This window comes from Hyla sarda, chromosome 6 (genome assembly GCF_029499605.1).
Source record: "Hyla sarda isolate aHylSar1 chromosome 6, aHylSar1.hap1, whole genome shotgun sequence".
Classification (NCBI taxonomy): domain Eukaryota; kingdom Metazoa; phylum Chordata; class Amphibia; order Anura; family Hylidae; genus Hyla; species Hyla sarda.
The window spans coordinates 134,549,657-134,571,150 of record NC_079194.1 but is presented as its reverse complement, the minus strand read 5'-3'; the positions used below and the strand labels follow the sequence as shown (position 1 = coordinate 134,571,150).

At 43.5% G+C, this 21,494-nt stretch overlaps 3 protein-coding genes across 13 annotated transcripts in view; 1 reads left to right on the top strand and 2 right to left on the bottom strand.

Moving 5' to 3' along the window:
* The window catches only part of PDE6H (phosphodiesterase 6H), a 239,388-nt gene that overhangs the window by 14,822 nt on the left and 203,072 nt on the right, over positions 1-21,494 (bottom strand). Inside the window, exon 1 of one of the 9 annotated variants that reach the window (XM_056525090.1) lies at positions 11,206-11,225. The exons of 7 other annotated variants lie outside the window; for them this stretch is intronic. The gene's annotated coding sequence lies outside the window, so the exon portion shown is untranslated. Of the gene's footprint in view, positions 1-3,651; positions 3,700-11,205; positions 11,226-21,494 lie in introns of those variants that run through there. One more of the 9 variants, XM_056525089.1, reaches the window with a different exon arrangement.
* Positions 11,561-21,494, top strand: part of ARHGDIB (Rho GDP dissociation inhibitor beta) — a 28,038-nt gene continuing 18,104 nt past the window's right edge. Inside the window, exons 1-2 of one of the 3 annotated variants that reach the window (XM_056525075.1) lie at positions 11,561-11,666; positions 18,210-18,393. In XM_056525075.1, the coding sequence (XP_056381050.1) occupies positions 18,216-18,393 (178 nt within the window). In that variant the 5' untranslated portion in view covers positions 11,561-11,666; positions 18,210-18,215. Of the gene's footprint in view, positions 11,667-13,233; positions 13,376-18,209; positions 18,394-21,494 lie in introns of those variants that run through there. The other 2 variants (XM_056525073.1, XM_056525074.1) reach the window with 2 other exon arrangements.
* Positions 17,031-18,180, bottom strand: LOC130277461 (uncharacterized). The gene is made up of 2 exons (XM_056528133.1): positions 18,166-18,180; positions 17,031-17,753 (listed from the first exon to the last, which is right to left on the bottom strand). Exons 1-2 carry the CDS (start codon positions 18,178-18,180, stop codon positions 17,031-17,033), a joined length of 738 nt encoding a protein of 245 aa, XP_056384108.1.

The following is a 21,494-nucleotide window of genomic DNA, read 5'->3' as shown; positions in this document are numbered from 1 at the left end:
TAGTCGACGGGATTCAAGGCGCTGAACACAGTGTGTTCAACGCCTTAAATCCCGTCGACTACTGGAGGTTCTTCCTATTATTGCATTGAATTGGATGTGGAGCGGCTGCAGTCACTTGATATATTCTCTGCTCTTATCCATTGTTGCACTTGGGGAGTATAACCTTGTGTGGTAAGCATTAACTTTGCCCGAGCACTGTCTGTCATTTGTTTCTGTTCAGCCAGGGGCCGATTTCTCCCAGCCACACCTTGTCCTCACAAAGTCTGCTAGACATATCTTTTAGGTTCTTTCCACGCTTCAGCACAATCCTCACCTCTATGCAAAATCACCATGTGTAGTGCCCCTTCGCACTGAGGGGATATATATAGTAGTTAGGCCCCATCTGTGTTACCATATAGTATTTCTGACCCTAGTAGTTAGGCCCCATCTGTATTCCCATACAGTAGTTCCGGCCCCCTCTGTGCACTCATATGGTAGTTAAGCTCTGTCTGTGCCCCTATATAGTAGTTTGGGCCCCCTCTGTACCCACGTATAGTAATTAAGTCCACTTTTGTCCCATTCAGTAGACGTGCCTCCTGTGGCCCTCATACTGAACTCCGCTCCCTCGCAGTTCTGTCCTGTCCTCCCGGCACCCCGTCAGCTGCAGCTCTTCTCCATTTAGAGTTTCCAGACCAGGCACTGGAGAGTGATGGAGCTGCGGCATTGTCCCTGAGAGTATTAGTGTAAATTCTGTGTGAGCTAAACATATCAAGACCATAAATCTCTCTCCTGTCCTGGACTTTGATAGCTCTTTTATACACTAATACATTGGAATAAGTCCTGACAGCAAGCAGAGATCTGATTTTGTGACTTTTTTTCCGATTTCTTTGACACTTACAATTGGGTGGAGCTTACCGTGCAGGGGCATGGTTTCACACAAAGGGGTCTGGCCGCTAATGTTACTACAATTTATTACAGCTCCAACAGCTTCTAGCTGGACTAGATTTTGTATATTCTTTGGTGAAATAAATGCTGGCAGCTATTGCCTGTGTGTCTCTGTGCAAAGACAAAAAAAACGGTGGACAAGCGGAGCTCTGTACACTGAGGACAAGCAGGGTTATGTACACTGAGGACAAGCAAGGTTATGTACACTGAGGACAAGCAGGGCTCTGTGCACTGAGGACAAGCAGGGCTCTGTACACTGAGGACAAGCAGGGTTACGTACACTGAGGACAAGCAGGGCTCTGTACACTGAGGACAAGCTGGGCTCTGTGCACTGAGGACAAGCAGGGCTCTGTGCGCAAGCAGGGCTCTGTGCACTGAGGACAAGCGGGGCTCTGTACACTGAGGACAAGCATGGCTCTGTACACTGAGGACAAGCATGGCTCTGTACACTGAGGACAAGCAGGGCTGTGTGCACTGAGGACAGGCAGGGCTGTGTGCACTGAGGACAGGCAGGGCTCTGTACACTGAGGACAGGCAGGGCTCTGTACACTGAGGACAGGCAGGGCTCTGTACACTGAGGACAAGCGGCGTTCTGTGAAGTGAGAACAAGCGGGGCTCTGTACACTGAGGACAAGCAGGGCTCGGTACACTGAGGACAAGCAGGGCTCTGTGTACTGAGGATAAGCAGGGATCTGTACACTAAGGACAAGCAGGGCTCTGTACACTGAGGACAAGCAGAGTTCTGTGAAGTGAGGACAAGCAGGGCTCTGTGCACTGAGGACAAGCAGGGCTCTGTACAATAAAGACAAGCAGGGCTCTGTATACTGAGGACAAGCAGGACTCTGTACACTGAGGACAAGCAGGGCTCTGTACACTGAGGACAAGCAGGGCTCTCTACACTAAGGACAAGCAGGGATCTGTACACTGAGGACAAGCAGGGCTCTGTACACTGAGGACAAGCAGAGTTCTGTGAAGTGAGGACAAGCAGGGCTCTGTGCACTGAGGACAAGCAGGGCTCTGTACAGTAAAGACAAGCAGGGCTCTGTATACTGAGGACAAGCAGGACTCTGTACACTGAGGACAAGCAGGGCTCTCTACACTAAGGACAAGCAGGGATCTGTACACTGAGGACAAGCAGGGCTCTGTACACTGAGGACAAGCGGAGTTCTGTGAAGTGAGGACAAGCAGGGCTCTGTGCACTGAGGACAAGCAGGGCTCTGTACACTGAGGACAAGCAGGGCTCTGTACAGTGAAGACAAGCAGGGCTCTGTATACTGAGGACAAGCAGGACTCTGTACACTGAGGACAAGCAGGGCTCTGTACACTGAGGACAAGCAGGACTCTGTACACTGAGGACAAGCAGGGCTCTGTACACTGAGGACAAGCAGGGCTCTGTACACTGAGGACAATCAGGGCTCTGTACACTGAGGACAAGAAGGGCTCGGTGCAGTGAGGCTTTGTGACATACCCCAGGCTCACACAGCAATATGATTGATAAGCCAGGAGCCTGCACAGAGCCCTGCTTGTCCTGCCCTCACTTCCTGTATTTTGTCTCAATGTTTAATCAACCATTTTTAAGACAGCGTGTCACTCTTGAAACACTTTGGTTTCTGTTCACACTATGCAGTGCCGTTGTGCTGTTTGTATCTTCATGACCGAATAAATTTCCTTTTTAATTGCACCTCGCTGGACTACATTGTTTTGTTCTGGAGGCCAAGGTCTGTGCTGGAGGTACATTGGGATACTCTGGGGTTGGAGTGCTGTGTTTTCTCCGTGTACACATTTTAAGACTGACATTTTAAGCATCAGTCTTAGTAGACTTCCCCCAAAGTCTGTTATAAATATACAGAACTTTTCATTATATAATGAAGGTATTTATTGTGACTGTGTCATTGTCATAAAAGTTGGACTGATGAGAATAGAGCAACTGGGACCCTAAGAGAGCTAAAGATCACTCTGCTTAGATGGATTCATCCAGCACAGTATCCGGGTGATTTTTTTTATGTCTTTGATGGTAAACGTTGCGATCAGGGTGAGCGGCCATTAGGCACATATATATTTTCTTACAAAGCACTACACAGTGCCACCATATGAGGCGCTCTGCCTTTTTTTCTCAGTTTTTCTATGCCTTTGATGGATTTGACATGAGTTGCTTACCGTAAGGTCTCCAGAAAAAGCCTACTGGACACAAAGCAGCAAGGCACTATATAAAATAATCCATGTAAATATAATAATATAAATAGTATTTATAATATGTGACATATACCCTGTTATAATTGTTAATGTTATCATTGAAAATTATGCACCCAGATAAAATAGCTGGATTGCTGAAAAACTTGGTTTGCAGTTGTGTCTCATGCAGATTTATAAATGACTACTGGTCTGGTGTGATTAGACACTGAATCTTGCCATAAGAGGGCGTGATAGTGCTTCTTATATAAAGACTCTCAAAGGCTACTTTTAGGTAGTGCATCTCTTGGTGAGAGATTGTTGACTGTTAGACATGCCTCTAAAATGCACTGAAGATATTTTGGCTAGTTGATAAATTTTGAGAGGCGGTGCATCATTGGTCCCAAGCTATTAGGAGCATCATAGTTAAATCAGTTGATTCATGAGTCAACTTGTGGCTGCACCTAGAAGCACAGACCTCTACGCAAATTTACCAGATCAGAAGGCACCTCAGCACCTGACACAAAAATGTGACACATAGTAGACGTTATTAGTTACCTCGTAGTGATATTGCCGGAAAAGACATACTGGAAAAAGCCATGCAGATCCATACATTTGTTGGCCCGGAACAAGAGTGGTACCAGGAGTTCTAATACATCACAATCCCTGTTATACACAGAGATGTTTTCATTATATCAGCCAGTCTGGAGAATAGCCAGCAATATACCCCCACTATTTGGATAGGAGGAACAGTTAACAAATGTTACTGCATAACCTAGGTTAATGACACACAGCACTAATATACAGTATGCACTTATAGCAGATCTTCAGGATTTTGACTAGCTCGCATTTAAGATCAGCAGCAAAATGATAGTTCATATATAAAGTGCTTGATCCCCCTTACTAATACATGTACATGTTTACAGACCTCTATCAGCCGGCTAAACTACACCCGGTTCCAAATAATTATGCAAATTCTATTTAAGTGTCACAAAGATTAAATATTTTGTTTTTCAGTTTAACTCATGGATGGCATTGTGGCTCTTTTGATCTCTGAAAACAATCTCGGACACCTGTGATAATTAGATTGCCAGGGGAGCCCAATTTAAGGAAAAACTACTAAAGGTCGGTGTGCCACATTATTAAGCAGAGCACAATTTTAAAGCAATATGGGGAAGAAAAAGGATCTCTCCGCTGCCGAAAAGAGTGAAATAGTTCAATGCCTTGGATGAGGTATGAAAACATTAGATATTTCCCAAAAGCTTAAGCGTGATCATCACACTATTAAGAGATTTGTGGCTGATTCAGAGCATAGACGGGTTTGTGCAGATTAAGGCACATTGAGGAAGATTTCAGCCAGATCCATGCATCGGATCAAGAGAGCAGCTGCTAAAATACCATAACATAGCAGTAAACAGATATTTGAAGCTGCTGGTGCCTCTGGAGTCCCACGTACATCAAGGTGTAGAGTCCTCCAGAGTCTTGCACTTGTGCATAAACCTATTCGGCCACCACTAACCAATGATCACAAGCAGAAACGGCTGCATTGGGCAGAAAAATACATGAAGACTAATTTTCAAACAGTCCTGTTCACTGATGAGTGCTGTGCAACCCTGGATGGTCCAGATGGATGGAGTAGTGGATGGTTGGTGGATGGCCACCCTGTTCCAGCAAGGCTGCGACGTCAGCAAAGCGGTGGTGGAGTCAGGTTTTGGGCCAAAATCATGGGAAGAGAGCTGGTTGGACTCTTTAGGGTCCCCGAAGATGTTAAGATGACCTCTGCAAAGTATGTGGAGTTTCTGACTGACCAATTTCTTCCCTGGTACAGAAGGAAGAACTATGCTTTCCCTAATAAAATAATCTTAATGCATGACCATGCACCATCTCATGCTGCAAAGGATACCTCTGCATCAATGGCTGCTATGGGGATAAAAGGAGAGTAAGTCATGGTGTGGCCTCCATCCTCCCTTGACCTCAATCCTATTGAGAACCTTTGGGGCATCCTCAAGCAAAAGATCAATGACGGTGGGAGGCAGTTTACATCCAAACAGCAGCTCTGGGAGGCAATTCTGACATCTTGCAAACAAATTCAAGCAGAAACTGTCAAAAACTCACAAGTTCAATGGATGCAAGACTTGTGAAGCTGCTATCAAATAAGGAGTCCTATGTTAAAATGTAACTTGAACTGTTAAATGTTTAAACAGTTTAAATGTTGTTAAAAGTTTGATTGAAATATCTTTTGATTTCAGTAAATATGCTGCAAACACAACAAATGACAATTTTCAGTTCTTTACGACCTGTGGGGTGCAGAGATAATCGCCAATCATGGGTAAGCACAATTGCACTCATTGATATGTCATCTCTGCATATGCTTGACTGATAGTACTTCACATTAAATGTGCTGGGAATGTGAGGGTTTATGCTGCAGACCAAACACACCTAGACTGAGCACTGCATTAGGATGCATTCCAATTTAGGATGAATTAGACATGTTCATATAACTCAGAACTAGAGCATAAAAGTGTGTTTTTACGTATGAATAGGTGCAATATTTGAGGAGTGCAATATTATATTTATTTATTTATTTATTTACAATCATATCTCTGTGGCAGTCCGGAGTTCATCTTTGTTACACACCTTGTTCTATATGTTGAATATGTTTTTTTAATTTGTCTCAATAAAGATATAATAATTTTTATCAAGTGGCTTGAATGAACTCTGTTGTGGTTTTGTGGAATATATTCTTTTGTGGTATATATTCTGCAAATACAGTGAAACATTCATGGGATAGGCATAAGGCTATCCTTCATATAAGATAGGGCCAGGGACTATTGATAGGATTCAGAGTATTGGGCAGACTAGATGGGCCAAATCGTTCTTATCTGCCGACACATTCTATGTTTTTATAAAGACTATGTGAATACAGCCAACGTTCAGCTCACAGTCTATCTATTCACTCTTCTGATATCATGACAACTTCACAATTTGTATTTCACTGAAAAAGCCCCTAAAATGTGACTTAGAATTTTACTTCCTGAAAGTAACAAATTTGAACAATACATTGAAAACAAACATATCCAGATACGTAGAGAGTACAGGTAAGGTATGAACATAATTTGCATTTATTCTATGATAATAACAGTATAAACAAACAGTTCTTGAACAAAAGTCAGTATGTGAAATATATAGAATAAATGATCTCACCCTCTCCAGCATACTCAACACTGGAACACTGGAAAAAAATGTTTATAAAAAAAACTGGTGCCAGAAAGTTAAACAGATTTGTAAATTGTGCACCATGTCTGTTTTTCTACCCGAATTCAGATTTGTAAATTACTTATTTTTAAAAATCTTAATCCTTCTAGTACTTATCAGCTGTTGCATGCTTCACATGAAGTTCTTTTCTTTTTGAATTTCCTTTCTGTCTGACCACAGTGCTCTCTGCTGACACCTCTGTTCATTTTAGGAACTGTCCAGAGTAGAAGCAAATCCCCATAGCAAACCTCTCCTGCTCTGGACAGTTTCTGATATGGACAGAGGTGTCAGCAGAGAGCACTGTGGTCAGACAGAAAGGAAATTTAAAAAGAAAATAACTTCCTGTGGATCATATAGCCACCGATAAGAACTGGAAGGATTAAGATTTTTTTAATAGAAGCAATTTACAAATCTGTTTCACTTTCTGGTACCAGTTGATTTAAAAAAAAAAAAAAGTTTTCCAGTGGAGTACCCCTTTAAACTATATGAGGCCTAGTGGCAATGAAAATGCAGATGTAGAATTCTGTCACCTTCTTCCTCCTGGGATGAGTAGTTCAATGTACTCCACCACTGATGGCTTTTGTTCTTTTATGGGTGATTGATGGATTCTTCATGGGTCAGTAACCTCACATCCTGCACTGCATAAAGGGAGATGATGGAATGATCCCTGTCCCTCTCCCTCCTGATCCTCCAGACAGAGCACCCCCATCCTAAAAAGGACAACCCTGCCACTCTAGTCCTATATGACCCTTATTAACCCTACAGTACAAAACCACCATAATGCTATCAAACAGGGAGCATATCAAAACAGTCCCGATGCTGCACTTCTGTGGAAATAAACAAAGTTCACTTCATCAGGGGACAAATTGTAAACAAAAAACAAACAGAAAACCCAATAAAAAGCCATAACATATAGCATCCCCCCCCCCCCCCCCCTGCTCGCAGTAACAGGCATGTACCTTTAAATACCATCTTCCAACAAGTGGTATGTCATGAAACAAGCCATCAGTGGTGGGGTGCGTGGTACTACTCATCCCAGAACAAAGGGGGTGATGTTCTTGGCATGCTACATCCACATGTTCCTCCCCACTAGGTCCCATATGGTTAAATGTTGAGTATGCTGGAGAGGGGGAGATCATTCATTCTATTCTTTCATATATTGACTTGAGTTCATTGAGGATGAATGCTCTTTATACTGTTATTACCATACGGTAAGTGCTTAATCTGCTTATACCTTGGTTCAAGTACTGTATGGATTGGAACCCCATTGTGGACTGATAATTTACCCGGTCTTTGGATATGTTTGTCTTGAATGTGCTTTTAAATATGTTACTTATAGGAAGTGAGATTAAAAGTTATGTTTTTTTGACAAAATATGGATTGAAGTTTTAGAGTCCAAGGGGTAGATTCATCAAAACCTGTCCAGAGGAAAAGTTGCTGAGTTGCCCATAGCAACCAATCAGATCTCGCTTTGTATTTTTAGAGGCCTTTTAACCCCTTCAGGACGGAGCCCATTTTGGCCTTAAGGACCGGAGCGTTTTTTGCACATCTGACCACTGTCACTTTAAACATTAATAACTCTGAAATACTTTTAGTTATCATTCTGATTCCGAGATTGTTTTTTCGTGACATATTCTACTTTAACATAGTGGTAAATTTTTGTCGATACTTGCATCCTTTCTTGGTGAAAAATCCGTAAATTTGATGAAAAATTTGAAAATTTACCATTTTTCTAACTTTGAAGCTCTCTGCTTGTAAGGAAAATGGATATTACGAATACATTTTTTTTTGGTTCACATATACAATATGTCTACTTTATGTTTGCATCATAAAATTGACGTGTTTTTACTTTTGGAAGACACCAGAGGGCTTCAACGGTCAGCAGCAATTTTCCGATTTTTCACAAAATTTTCAAACTCAGTATTTTTCAGGGACCAGTTCAGGTTTGAAGTGGATTTGAAGGGTCTTCATATTAGAAATACCCCATAAATGACCCCATTATAAAAACTACACCCCCCAAAGTATTCAAAATGACATTCAGTCAGCGTTTTAACCCTTTAGGTGTTTCACACGAATAGCAGCAAAGTGAAGGAGAAAATTCACAATCTTCATTTTTTACACTCACATGTTCTTGTAGACCCAATTTTTGAATTTTTACAAGGGGTAAAAGGACAAAATTTTTACTTGTATTTGTAGCCCAATTTCTCTCGAGTAAGGACATACCTCATATGTCTATGTAAAGTGTTCGGCGGGCGCAGTAGAGGGCTCAGAAGGGAAGGAGCGACAAGGGGATTTTGGAGAGTACGTTTTTCTGAAATGGTTTTTGGGGGGCATGTTACCTTTAGGAAGCCCTTATGGTGCCAGAACAGCAAAAAAAAAAACACATGGCATACCATTTTGGAAACTAGACCCCTCGGGGAATGTAACATGGGATAAAGTGAACCTTAATACCCCACAGGTGTTTCACGACTTTTGCAAATGTAAAAAAAAAAAAAATTTTTTACCTAAAATGCTTGTTTTCCCAAAAATTTTTTTTTAAAAAAGGCTAATAGCAGAAAATACCCCTAAAAATTTGAAGCCCAATTTCTCCCGATTCAGAAAACACCCCATATGGGGGTGAAAAGTGCTCTGCTGGCGCACTACAGGTCTCGGAAGAGAAGGAGTCACATTTGGCTTTTTGAACGCAAATTTTTCTCTGGGGGCATGCCGCATTTAGGAAGCCCCTATGGTGCCAGGACAGCAAAAAAAACCCCACATGGCATACCATTTTGGAAACTAGACCCCTCGGGGAACGTAACAAGGGGTTAAGTGAACCTTTATACCCCACAGGTGTTTCACGACTTTTGCATATGTAAAAAATTTTTTATTTTTTTACCTAAAATGCTTGTTTTCCCCAAAATTTTACATTTTTAAAAAGGGTAAAAGCAGAAAATACCCCCCAAAATTTGTAACACAATTTCTCCCGAGTACGGCGATACCCCATATGTGACCCTAAACTGTTGCCTTGAAATACGACAGGGCTCCAAAGTGAGAGCGCCATGCGCATTTGAGGCCTAAATTAGGGATTGCATAGGGGTGGACATAGGGGTATTCTACGCCAGTGATTCCCAAACAGGGTGCCTCCAGCTGTTGCAAAACTCCCAGCATGCCTGGACAGTCAACGGCTGTCCGACAATACTGGGAGTTGTTTTGCAACAGCTGGAGGCTCCGTTCTGGAAACAGTGGCGTACCAGACGTTTTTAATTTTTATTGGGGAGGGGAGGGGGGCTGTGTAGGGGTATGTGTATATGTAGTGTTTTTTACTTTTTATTTTATTTTTTGTGTTAGTGTAGTGTAGTGTTTTTAGGGTACAGTCGCACGGGCGGGGGTTCACAGTAGTTTCTCGCTGGCAATTTGAGCTGCAGCAGAAAGTTTGCGGCAGCTCAAATTTGCAGCCAGATACTTACTGTAATCCTCCGCCCATGTGAGTGTACCCTGTACATTCACATTTGGGGGGGGGGGGGGGACATCCAGCTGTTGCATAACTACAACTCCCAGCATGCCCGTTGGCTGTCGGTGACTGCTGAGAGTTGTAGTTTTGCAACAGCTGTAGGCACACTGGTTATGTATCACTGAGTTTGGGACCTAACTCAGTGTTTCACAACCAGTGTGCCTCCAGCTGTTGCAAAACTACAACTCCCAGCATGTACGGTGCATGGTGTACGGTGACTGCTGAGAGTTGTAGTTTGCAACAGCTGGAGGCACACCGGTCGTGAAACACTGAGTTAGGTAAAAAAAAACTCTGAGTTTCACAACCAGTGTGCCTTCAGCTGTTGCAAAACTACAACTCTCAGCAGTCACCGACAGCCAACGGGCATGCTGGGAGTTGTAGTTATGCAACCACCAGATGCACCACTACAACTCCCAGCATGCACTTTAGCTGATTGTGCAAGCTGGGAGTTGTAGTTATACAACAGCTGAAGGTACACTTTTCCATAGAAAGAATGTGCCTCCAGCTGTTGCAAAACCATAAGTCCCAGCATGCCCATAAGGGAATGCTGGGAGTTGTGGTGGTCTGCCTCCTGCTGTTGCATAACTACAGCTCCCAGCATGCCCTTTTTGCATGCTGGGAGCTGTTGCTAGGCAACAGCAGGAGGCTGTCACTCACCTCCAACGATCCACACTGCAGGACTGTCCCTCGCCGCCGCAGCTGCTCCTGGGGCCCCGATCCCAACAGGGGCGCCGGGGATCGGGGATCGGGGTCCCCAGCACCCGGGGTGCACGTCCCGCACCCGCTCACGTCCTCCAGAAGAGGGGCGGAGCGGGTGCGGGAGTAACACCCGCAGCAGGCGCCCTGATTGGTCGGCCGGTAATCCGGCCGACGAATCAGGGCGATCGTGAGGTGGCACCAGTGCCACCTCACCCCTGCAGGCTCTGGCTGTTCGGGGCTGTCAGAGACGGCCCCGAACAGCCAGTAATTCCGGGTCACCGGGTCACTGGAGACCCGATTGACCCGGAATCGCCGCAGATCGCTGGACTGAATTGTCCAGCGATCTGCGGCGATCGCCGACATGGGGGGACATAATGACCCCCCTGGGCGATATGCCGGGATGCCTGCTGAACGATTTCAGCAGGCATCCGGCTCCGGTCCCCAACCGGCTAGCGGTGGGGGCCGGAATTCCCACGGGCGTATGGATACGCCCTCGGTCCTTAAGGACTCGGGATGCAGGGCGTATCCATACGCCCTATGTCCTGAAGAGGTTAAAAAAATGAACGAAGCGATCTGATTGGTTGCTATGGGCAACCCAGCAACTTTTCCTCTGGACAGGTTTTAATAAATCTCTCTCTCTCCCCCCCCCCCCCTACTGTCTATGATACCTTTCTTTTTCTTTTTTTTCTATGGGTGATCTCCCAGTACAGGACATGGTCCTGCACTACACTTAGGCCCTGTCAGGTTCAGTCCCTCAGTGACCTGGGGGGCTCTGCTGCAGTGTCTCCCCTGCTGTTGTTATAGTGTTATTTAATGTAATAGGATTATAGTCAGTATGTCAACGTATAGTCAGTATAAAGGACCTTTGGAGGACTCCAGTAAATTTCTAAAGGACCTGTGAAATGTCACATGTTATGTTTATGTTATCACATGTTACCCAGAGGGCACCAGGTTAACATATGACCCGCAGCTTTATCTATGGGCTTCTAGTACAGCCCCCCTTTATAAGGAAGGGAGGTGCTGCAATCTGCCTCTTTTGCTGAGGAACAGAGAGACCAGATGTCTCAGTGCTCAGTCTCAGTGCTAGTGTCCAGCTACCTGAAAAGCCTCAAATCTACAGTCACTTCCAGTAAGTCAAGTCTATGTCTGCTGTCCCTACCTACAGTCTAGTCAAGCCTAAAGTCAATTTTCTAAAGTCTATTACAAGTACAACTAGTCCCAGCAAGCAGTGTGGTCCTTCTGTGTTCCTGGCCACCTCTCTGGGATTCTGGCGAGCTGTAGAGACTATAACAACTGTCTGACCTCAGTAAAGCCTCCATTAAACCATAACCTGGTAATGGACTCTCATTTCACTGCCTAGCCATTGAGATAGCAGAGATATTGTTTGGGTGGTTCCCGATACCCGCAGACCACTCTGGCATCATGAACATTAGGGGCTAATAACACCTTGCCCCTGGGGTTAATACCATCTGCCCCATTCACCTACACCGCTACATCCCGTGGTACCGCCATTCACCGTGGCTCACCACATATGAATTAAGGTCACAATATGGTTGGGATCTGTACTCCCCCCTATTTTTTTCAAATGATAATGAACATTCTAGTCTCACCAGCATACTCATTATCTCACATTTTTGTTGGTACATTTTTAGGTAAGTACATGGGAGTAAAAAAAATAAGCATCACTGTTTCTATAATTTGTGAGTTATAGAATCATCATAGTTCCCAGTTTCCATAACTCCCATTCACTTCTATGGAAGTTATGGAAACGATAAAACACAATGAGCTTGGCTGTTTCCATAATCCTGGCCATTGTAGGTGGGGTCAGTGACCCTTGTTCTGGAGATGTTCCAGAGGACCCCCATCCAGTAGATATCTATGGCATATCCTGTAGTTACGCTATGGATGTCTCAGATGGGAAAAAGCCTTTCCCACCCAAGTATCTATATGTGGCCCCAGTATAATACAGTTGTGAGCTCAAGCCTCGGTGTCTCTTATCTTTGAGATCATATGGGATGATCACATTTCCGGCTACAACATGAAGAAGAAGAAATCATCTGTCCCTAAACTCATGATCTCTTTATCATAGTAACAAAAGAGATTCATAGATAATGGCGAATGAAAAACATCTCAGCACAACAACCACAATCATGTAAAGTTGAAGAAGTGTATAATAATGAAGTGTATAATCATGTTATACTGTCTAACTTGTGAATCTAAGCCTAGCATGTGTGATACTGTCTGCTGAACTCTTGTATCTAAGTCTATTGTGTGATACTGTCTGCTGAACTCATGTATCTAAGTCTATTGTGTGATACTGTCTGCTGAACTCATGTATCTAAGTCTATTGTGTGATACTGTCTGCTGAACTCATGTAATTAAGTCTATTGTGTGATACTGTCTGCTGAACTCATGTATCTAAGTCTATTGTGTGATACTGTCTGCTGAACTCATGTATCTAAATCTATTGTGTGATACTGTCTTCTAAGTTGCTGTATCTAAGCCTGTCATGTGCAATACTGTCTTCTGAACCAATCCATATAAGCCTATCATGTGTGATACTGTCTCATATTGGCCCATAGCACTACTCCCCCATCATTTTTGGTGTCTGTCAGTTCTCTTCAGATACTGGTTGAGTACCAGTTTGTAATGATTGTTCTGAATTCTGACAAGAGCTTCCTGTGCGGTGGTTTTGCAGAGAGGAGGGTCGTCCTCTTCTCTCGCGTCCTTCCTTCCCTTTTTTAACTGTCGAGCACAGTGACCAGATTAAGGAGCTTTCTGTCCGGAGCAGAGCAGGCCACGTCTTGGTAAGCAGCTTTGTCTAGAAGTGACGGGGAGGTGAGTGAGATGGTTAACATGTCCAGGATATATGGATGGGTGTGGGTCAGATGACAACAACTTACTTACTGCCGGAAGGTGGGGAACTACAAGTCTCAGCATAACCTACAACCATATCACTGCTTGTCACAGTATAACTTCATCAATAATGATTATTGTTAAACCTAATGACAATTTTTTACTTGACAGTAAAAAGTAAATCGCTCACTCCCATCATCATCTGATGTTGCAGGGAGTGGCATTACGACAAGTTGAGAGTCATTTGCATTTACAGTGACCCCCCGACCTACGATGGCCCCGACATACGATCATTTCAACATATGATGGCCTCTCAGAGGCAGCATCAACATACAATGCTTTTGTATGATGGGGCCATCACAAAAACAGCTATCCGGCAGCGCAGACTGTTTGAGCTGCCACCGGATAGCCGTTTACAGTGCCCCGTGTGGTCCGCTGACGATCACTTACCTGTCCTCGGGGCTCCGGCACGTCCTCTTCGGGATCCCCTGCATCGTCAGCGCTCTCCATCATCGTCATCACGTCGCTGCGCACGCCGTCCCGTCAGCCAATAGGAGCAGCGTGCGTAGCGACGTGATGGCGGCAACGGAGAGCGAGGATGCCGGGGAAGCAGAGGCCTTGCCGGAGCGTCGGGGACACCCCGGTGACGCGGCGACAGCAATGGAAGGCGACATCCAGGGCAGCGGTGACGGTCCGGAGCGGCGGGGACAGGTGAGTATAACCTCCAATACCAGTGGTCTTCAACATGCGGACCTCCAGATGTTGCAAAACTACAACTCCCAGCATGCCCGGACAGCCAACGGCTGTCCGGGCATGCTGGGTGTTGTAGTTTTGCAACATCTGGAGGTCTGCAGGTTATAGACCACTGTCCTATACTTTACATTGCACGGATCCCTCAAAATACGATGGTTTCAACAAACGATGGTCCATTTGGAACGGATTACCATCGTATGTTGAGGGACCACTGTATGAGGTTTTTTTTCATGATAACACTGTACAGTGCACAACTTTGGTAGGCACCATGATTTGAGACTATTTAATGCCAAAAAAACAGGCTCTGAGCTATTGGTAAAATATCAACAATGTACTTTACGCTGTAGTCACACCCAGAGCTAAAGGCACATTCTTCAGTTTCAGGTTGTTGCAGTACCTCACAATTCACTGCTGGACCCTGTCGGTTCTCTATTGCGTTGGCTTTTGCGAGATGTATATTTTACAGTGTATACAGATCCAGTATGATAAGAGTTAATGGATTATGTAGTGGGAGGCATCACTAAATTTAGAGGGGTTATCCAGGAAAAAAATTTTTTTTATATATCAACTGGCTCCAGAAAGTTAAACAGAATTGTAAATGACTTCTATTAAAAAATCTTAATCTTTTCAGTACTTATGAGCTTCTGAAGTTAAGGTTGTTCTTTTCTCTCTAAGTGCTCTCTGATGACACGTGTCTCGGGAACTGCCCAGTTTAGAAGCAAATCCCCATAGCAAACCTCTTCTAAACTGGGCGGTTCCCAAGTCACGTGTCATCAGAGAGCACTTAGACAGAAAAGAACAACCTTAACTTCAGAAGCTCATAAGTACTGAAAGGGTTAAGATTTTTTAATAGAAGTAATTTACAAATCTGTTTAACTTTCTGGAGCCAGTTGATATATATCAAAAAAAGTGTTTTCCTGGAATACCCCTTTAACTTCGTTCAGGGGCCTATGAGTTTTACGGTATGTTCACATATGGCAGATATGCTGCAGAATGGCTGCCGATTTTATTTATAGTAATGAATTGTCGGCACGTGGAGGGGAACTGGACCTTATAATAGAAATATATATAGCGCCAAACTCTCACCAAGTTGCAGTAGGACTAGTAAGGCAAGTAGAGTGATTTGCCAAAACGTGCCCTGTCTGTATAATTCTGCCATGTGCAGCACAATACATCCACTGCTACTGCAGCTTGGCAAGTGCCAGGCCTTTGTAGTGGATTTTGTCTTTCCTATTAAAGCTAATTATTAAAATCTGCAACAGTCTTCAGTGTATCTGCAATATACTATTCAACTAAAGTATAGTGGTCCCTAAACGTACAATGGTCTCAGGTAGAGATGAGCGAATTTACAGTAAATTCGATTCGTCACAAACTTCTCGGCTCGGCAGTTGATGACTTTTCCTGCATAAATTAGTTCAGCTTTCAGGTGCTCCCGTGGGCTGGAAAAGGTGGATACAGTCCTAGGAGACTCTTTCCTAGGACTGTATCCACCTTTTCCAGCCCACCGGAGCACCGGAAAGCTGAACTAATTTATGCAGGATAAGTCATCAACTGCCGAGCTGAGAAGTGTGTGACGAATCGAATTTACTGTAAATTCGCTCATCTCTAGTCTCAGGTTATTTTCAACATACAATGGGCCACTAAGCCTATAGTCTGGAGCCCATAAAAGATCAGCAGCGTTATAAGAGGTAGGTGTGATATCAGTAATAGACTCGTGATGGCGGGGCTGGAGATTTCTTCACTCCCATCAGTGATCAGTGCCAGATATAATGTTATCTCAGTACTGTACATTGTGTATAAGATTGGAGATTTCATACTACTTGGTATCTCCATATCAGATGATCATGAAGTCCTACTCAGCAGGATGATCAGGCCACACAGGGTAATTCTCACATATGTCTGTGATCCACTTAAAGGCTCAACCAAAGCCAAGTAAAGATCAGTGTGAAGTCACAGCTCACGAGGCAAGAGATGCTGGTGCCATGCTCACCCATTCCAGACTCCTCTACGGCACCTGCTGCCCTTGTTTATCTGCCTTGTAGGTACATACACAAAGGGGGGTGGGCACACATCAGGGTGGCATGGTCTGCTGTGCAAAACTAATCTATAGGCAAGCACTCCTCGGATTCCATTATATGGATGGATTATGTTCTTACTCTTTACTCTTTGTATGTTACCACATCTCTCTCAGGGGATGCATGCTGCTCATTTGTATTTGCTTATATTAGCTTAGTGTAAGCATTTTGTAATGTCATACTAGTTGTATTCTTTAGATTGGTGGTGGTCCAACCACTGGGACCCTGAAAGATCTCAGGAATGGAGGACAAATCTCTGGTAAATAAATAGAGCAGCAGTGCACATTCATCCTCAATGGATCATTTCTAAAGAATTTGTTTGATTCTGTTGTATTTATTTCTGTATTGTTCTTTTGGCCATGTTTGTTATCTATTGGCCAATTCGGTTTTGTGAAAACATTTTCTTGAAAAATTCATAAAAAAATTATTTGAACCTCAATGGGGCTTCGGAGCATCCTGAGCATTATTATGTGATTCCTGGATGATTTTTTTGTGGTTTCTAAACAATATTTCCAGGCACTGTGTATAGTTTAGCTACGGTAAGATATTCAGCGTGCGCTATTAGTGTTGTTCCTTTGGCAACTTTTCACAGCTCTGCAGCATATAGAGACACAGAGAAGTATTGACACGTGTTCTGTCGTGGAGAGGATGACTTCCTGGTGCAATCTCACATTTGTCAGTCACTAAATTCTCGTACATCTTTCACCACTATTTCCTTTTAAGGCTTGGACTTTTCTGAATCAGAACAATTAGTACAGGGGAAGCCATAGTGTTTCACTGCAGGAAGGAAGCAATGGTGATCATGGGCCTCATTGTGTGAAGAAAATGATAGTGATCCTGTGTCTCAGTGTGTGGGGGAAGCAACAGCGATCCTGTGCATTAGTGCGAGGGCTGCCATAATAATCCTGTGCCTTAGTGCGAGGGCTGCCATAATAATCCTGTGCCTTAGTGCGAGGGCTGTCATAATTATCCTGTGCCTTAGTGCGAGGGCTGCCATAATAATCCTGTGCCTTAGTGCGAGGGCTGCCATAATAATCCTGTGCCTTAGTGCGAGGGCTGCCATAATAATCCTGTGCCTTAGTGCGAGGGCTGCCATAATAATCCTGTGCCTTAGTGCGAGGGCTGTCATAATTATCCTGTGCCTTAGTGCGAGGGCTGCCATAATAATCCTGTGCCTTGGTGCGAGGGCTGCCATAATAATCCTGTGCCTTAGTGAGAGGGCTGCCATAATAATCCTGTGCCTTAGTGCGAGGGCTGTCATAATAATCCTGTGCCTTAGTGCGAGGGCTGCCATAATAATCCTGTGCCTTAGTGCGAGGGCTGTCATAATAATCCTGTGCCTTAGTGCGAGGGCTGCCATAATAATCCTGTGCCTTAGTGCGAGGGCTGTCATAATAATCCTGTGCCTTAGTGCGAGGGCTGCCATAATAATCCTGTGCCTTAGTGCGAGGGCTGTCATAATAATCCTGTGCCTTAGTGCGAGGGCTGCCATAATAATCCTGTGCCTTAGTGCGAGGGCTGCCATAATAATCCTGTGCCTCAGAGTAGAAGGGAAACAATAGTAATCTCGTCCCTCAATGTTTGATGGAAGCCAAAAGGGATCCTGTGCCTCAGTGTACTCAAAGCTATAGTGATCCTGTGCCTCAGTGTAGGGGAGAAAAAATACTGATTCTAAGCCACACTGATCCTGTGCCTTAGAGTGTGTGGGACGCCATAGTGACCTTGCGCCTCAACGTTTGAGGGAAGCCATTTGTGATCCTGTGCAACAATATATGATGAAAAATATAGTGGTCGTGTGCCTCAGTGCATGAGGGAAGCCATAAAAATCTGTGTCTCAATGTGGAGGAGAAGCCATATTGATCCAGTGTCTCAATGTGCCCATAGCCAAACAAAATATGTAAATCTATTATCAATATATTGCTTGTCCATTCCATTCTCAGATACATCTAGATGATTCATTTAATTACATTTTATTTTCTCCCCCTCAGATCACTATGACAGAACAGGAGGCAGTTGCCCATGACATAGAGGATGATGATGAGTTGGATGGAAAACTAAATTACAAACCTCCACCCCAAAAGACTCTTCAGGAAATCCAGGAGCTGGACAAGGAAGATGAAAGTTTAGCGAAGTACAAGAAGTCATTACTGGGAGAAGTTCCAGTACTCACAGGTAGAATTATACCCTCCCAAACCCCCAAATATAATGGTCACCCCTGAATCTTCTGTTCAGCCATTTATGGCTTTTCCAGGTCTAGATGGTGATTGGCAATCACTGATGGTGGTCTTTACTGTGCCCATAGAGGTTGTCACCCAGCACTAGACATACCCAGAACAGCACATACATAATTCTACATTGATATAAAAAGTCTTAAAGGGGTATTCCAGGCCAAAACTTTTTTTTATATATCAACTGGCTCTGGAAAGTTAAACAGATTTGTAAATTACTTCTATTAAAAAAATCTTAATCCTTCCAATAGTTATTAGCTTCTGAAGTTGAATTGTTGTTTTCTGTCTAACTGCTCTCTGATGACTCACGTCCCGGGAGCTGTGCAGCTCCCATGGGGATATTCTCCCACCATGCACAGCTCCCGGGACGTGACATCATCATTGAGCAGTTAGACAGAAAACTTCAGAAGCTAATAACTATTGGAAGGATTAAGATTTTTTAATAGAAGTAATTTACAAATCTGTTTAACTTTCCGGAGCCAGTTGATATAAAAAAAAAAGTTTTTGCCTGGAATACCCCTTTAACTTACTAATCTGCCTGTATTCAGACCCTGACCGATTGCTAGAATGAGCCAGGAAAAGCTGAATGCTTTTCTCTCCGCTCTCTAACAATCCTATAGGCTTACACTGTAAGCTTGTCTTGGTCACATGGCACAGAGACGGGAAAGTACATGCTTGGTTTGCTCTTCACTTGACTCTTGCAAGCGATCAGTCAGGGAGTGAACACTCAGACGCCGACTGATCAGAACTTTTTACATGTCTCTACAAAGTTTTTTAATGTGACATTGCCCATTTAAGGAAAATACAACTGAAAAAAGTACTTTATGGGAAAATTACCACAAAAACTGCATGTAGGACAAAAAAGTGCAGTGTTTTCATGGTGTTTTTTCAGGGCAGAAAAACACTTTTCCAAAAAGTATGTTTGAAGGAAGCTTTAAAGGGGTACTTCCCTGGAAAAAATTTTTTTTAAATCAACTGGTGCCAGAAAGTTAAAAAAGATTTGTAAATAACTTCTATTAAAAAAAATCTTAACCCTTCCAGTTCTTATAAGCTGCTGTATACTACAGAGTAAGTTGTATTTCTTTCTGGAGTTCTTTTCTGCCTGACCACAGTGCTCTCTGCTGACACCTCTGTCTACTTTAGGAACTGAAGTACCCCTTTAATCTTTCCTCTAGTTCTGGGATTTTAATCCTTTTAAAGGGTGTTTGTATTATACATTCTGTTCATCTATGGCAGCATTAGACGAGCCATTCATAGCACAGTCAGATCTACATGTGAGGGTGAGATGTTCTGCAGAGGAAGTGGTTTTGCAGAGTTCAGAATGCAATGAGCTACAGCGGCAATCAGGAAATGTCTTCAAAAAATAGCAAGTGGAAAGTTTCACAAGAGTTCCTGTAACCAGCAGATGCCACAGAGCTGAACTCCCCACTGCTTCATACCAGGGTTGCAAAACTGAGCCAGAATAAGCCTGCACACTGGGGAGGGAGCAAATACATAGCTGGCACGTAATAGAAGCAACACAACAAACATTCAAAATGTATATCTCTCTCATTACATTGTTACCTGTGCAGCTGTCCATACATTGGGGGAGATTTATCAAAGGATTTAGACTGGTTTTTCCTGTCTACATTTGTCGCACAGAAAGTCGCAGTCTAAATATGTGCGACTTTTTTGCGACTTTTGCTCTAGAGGATTTTTAGAACGTGATGCATTCTTGTCTATTATAAACGGAAATGCATTGGAAAATGCATTGGTGCTGAATTTATCAAAAGCGACTTTTCAGCGACAAGTCGCATCGGCTAAAAGTACGCCGAAATGTCAGACCATGTTGGAGCAGGTTTAATTACAGTCTAAAGCATAGATCCCGAAGTCTGTGCACATAATTTATCAAGAGCCGTGCGCCTTTTGATAACTTAGGCGCCCAATAGACCAGACTAACCCTCTGTAGTTTGGTCTATATTGATGGGGGACATAGACAACTTTGATAAATATCCCCCATTGTGTTCAAACAGAGATCCATACACCTTCTACTATACTAGCAGCAGTTTTATCTATAAGTGCAGCCAGCCTGTATCCAGCCTCTGTATTTGCTATTAGGCACCCATGTTGAGGAGCACTAACAGCCTGCAGCTGCTGCGCACATTGCTGTATAGTGGCAAAACAAGGTGGTGGTCACAATTATCGGGGAATCTTAAAGGGGTACTCCGGTGGAAAGCATTTTTTTTTTTTTTAAATCAATTGGTGCCAGAAAGTTAAACAGATTTGTAAATTACTTCTATTTAAAAATCATTATCCTTCCAGTACTTATCAGCTGCTGTAAAATACAGAGGAAGTTCTTTTCTTTTTGAATTTCTTTTCTGTCTGTCCACGGTGCTCTCTGCTGACACCTCTGTCCATGTCAGGAACTGTCCAGAGCAGGAACAATTCCCCATAGTAAACCTCTCCTGCTCTGGACAGTTCCTGACACAAACAGAGGTGTCAGCAGAGAGCACTGTGATCAGACTGAAAAGAAATTCAAAAGTAAAATAACTTCCTCTGTAGTATACAGCAGCTAAAAAGTACTGGAAGAATTAAGATTTTTAAATAGAAGTATTTTACAAATCTGGCACTAGTTGATTTAAAAAAAAAATGTTTTCCACCGGAGTACCCCTTTAAGCACAAGTGGCAAGTTGCTTAAAGCTGCATTTCCTGGTTGCAGCTACAATACAGATATGCGTGTGGCAGTCAAAGGCTGTTAGAGCAGCATGTAAGAGTGGCCTTTGGTTGAATCCATATGGGTCAGAACAACTACATACACATCATATTGTGGACTTGTGATTGACTTTCTGTGCTTAGGGGTGAGATCCATAGTGAATCTGCAAAATCTCGACATGTAACTCATGCTGCATATTTGTGACAACTCTGCATGTTGTAAATATGGCCCTTTCTGTATCATGTCTGAGAGGTTGTCACAGCCCCGCCCCCATTACTGACATCACTGGATATAATTACATTGTGATCAGACATGAGACCACACATCTTATATTACAGTCACATCTATTCCAT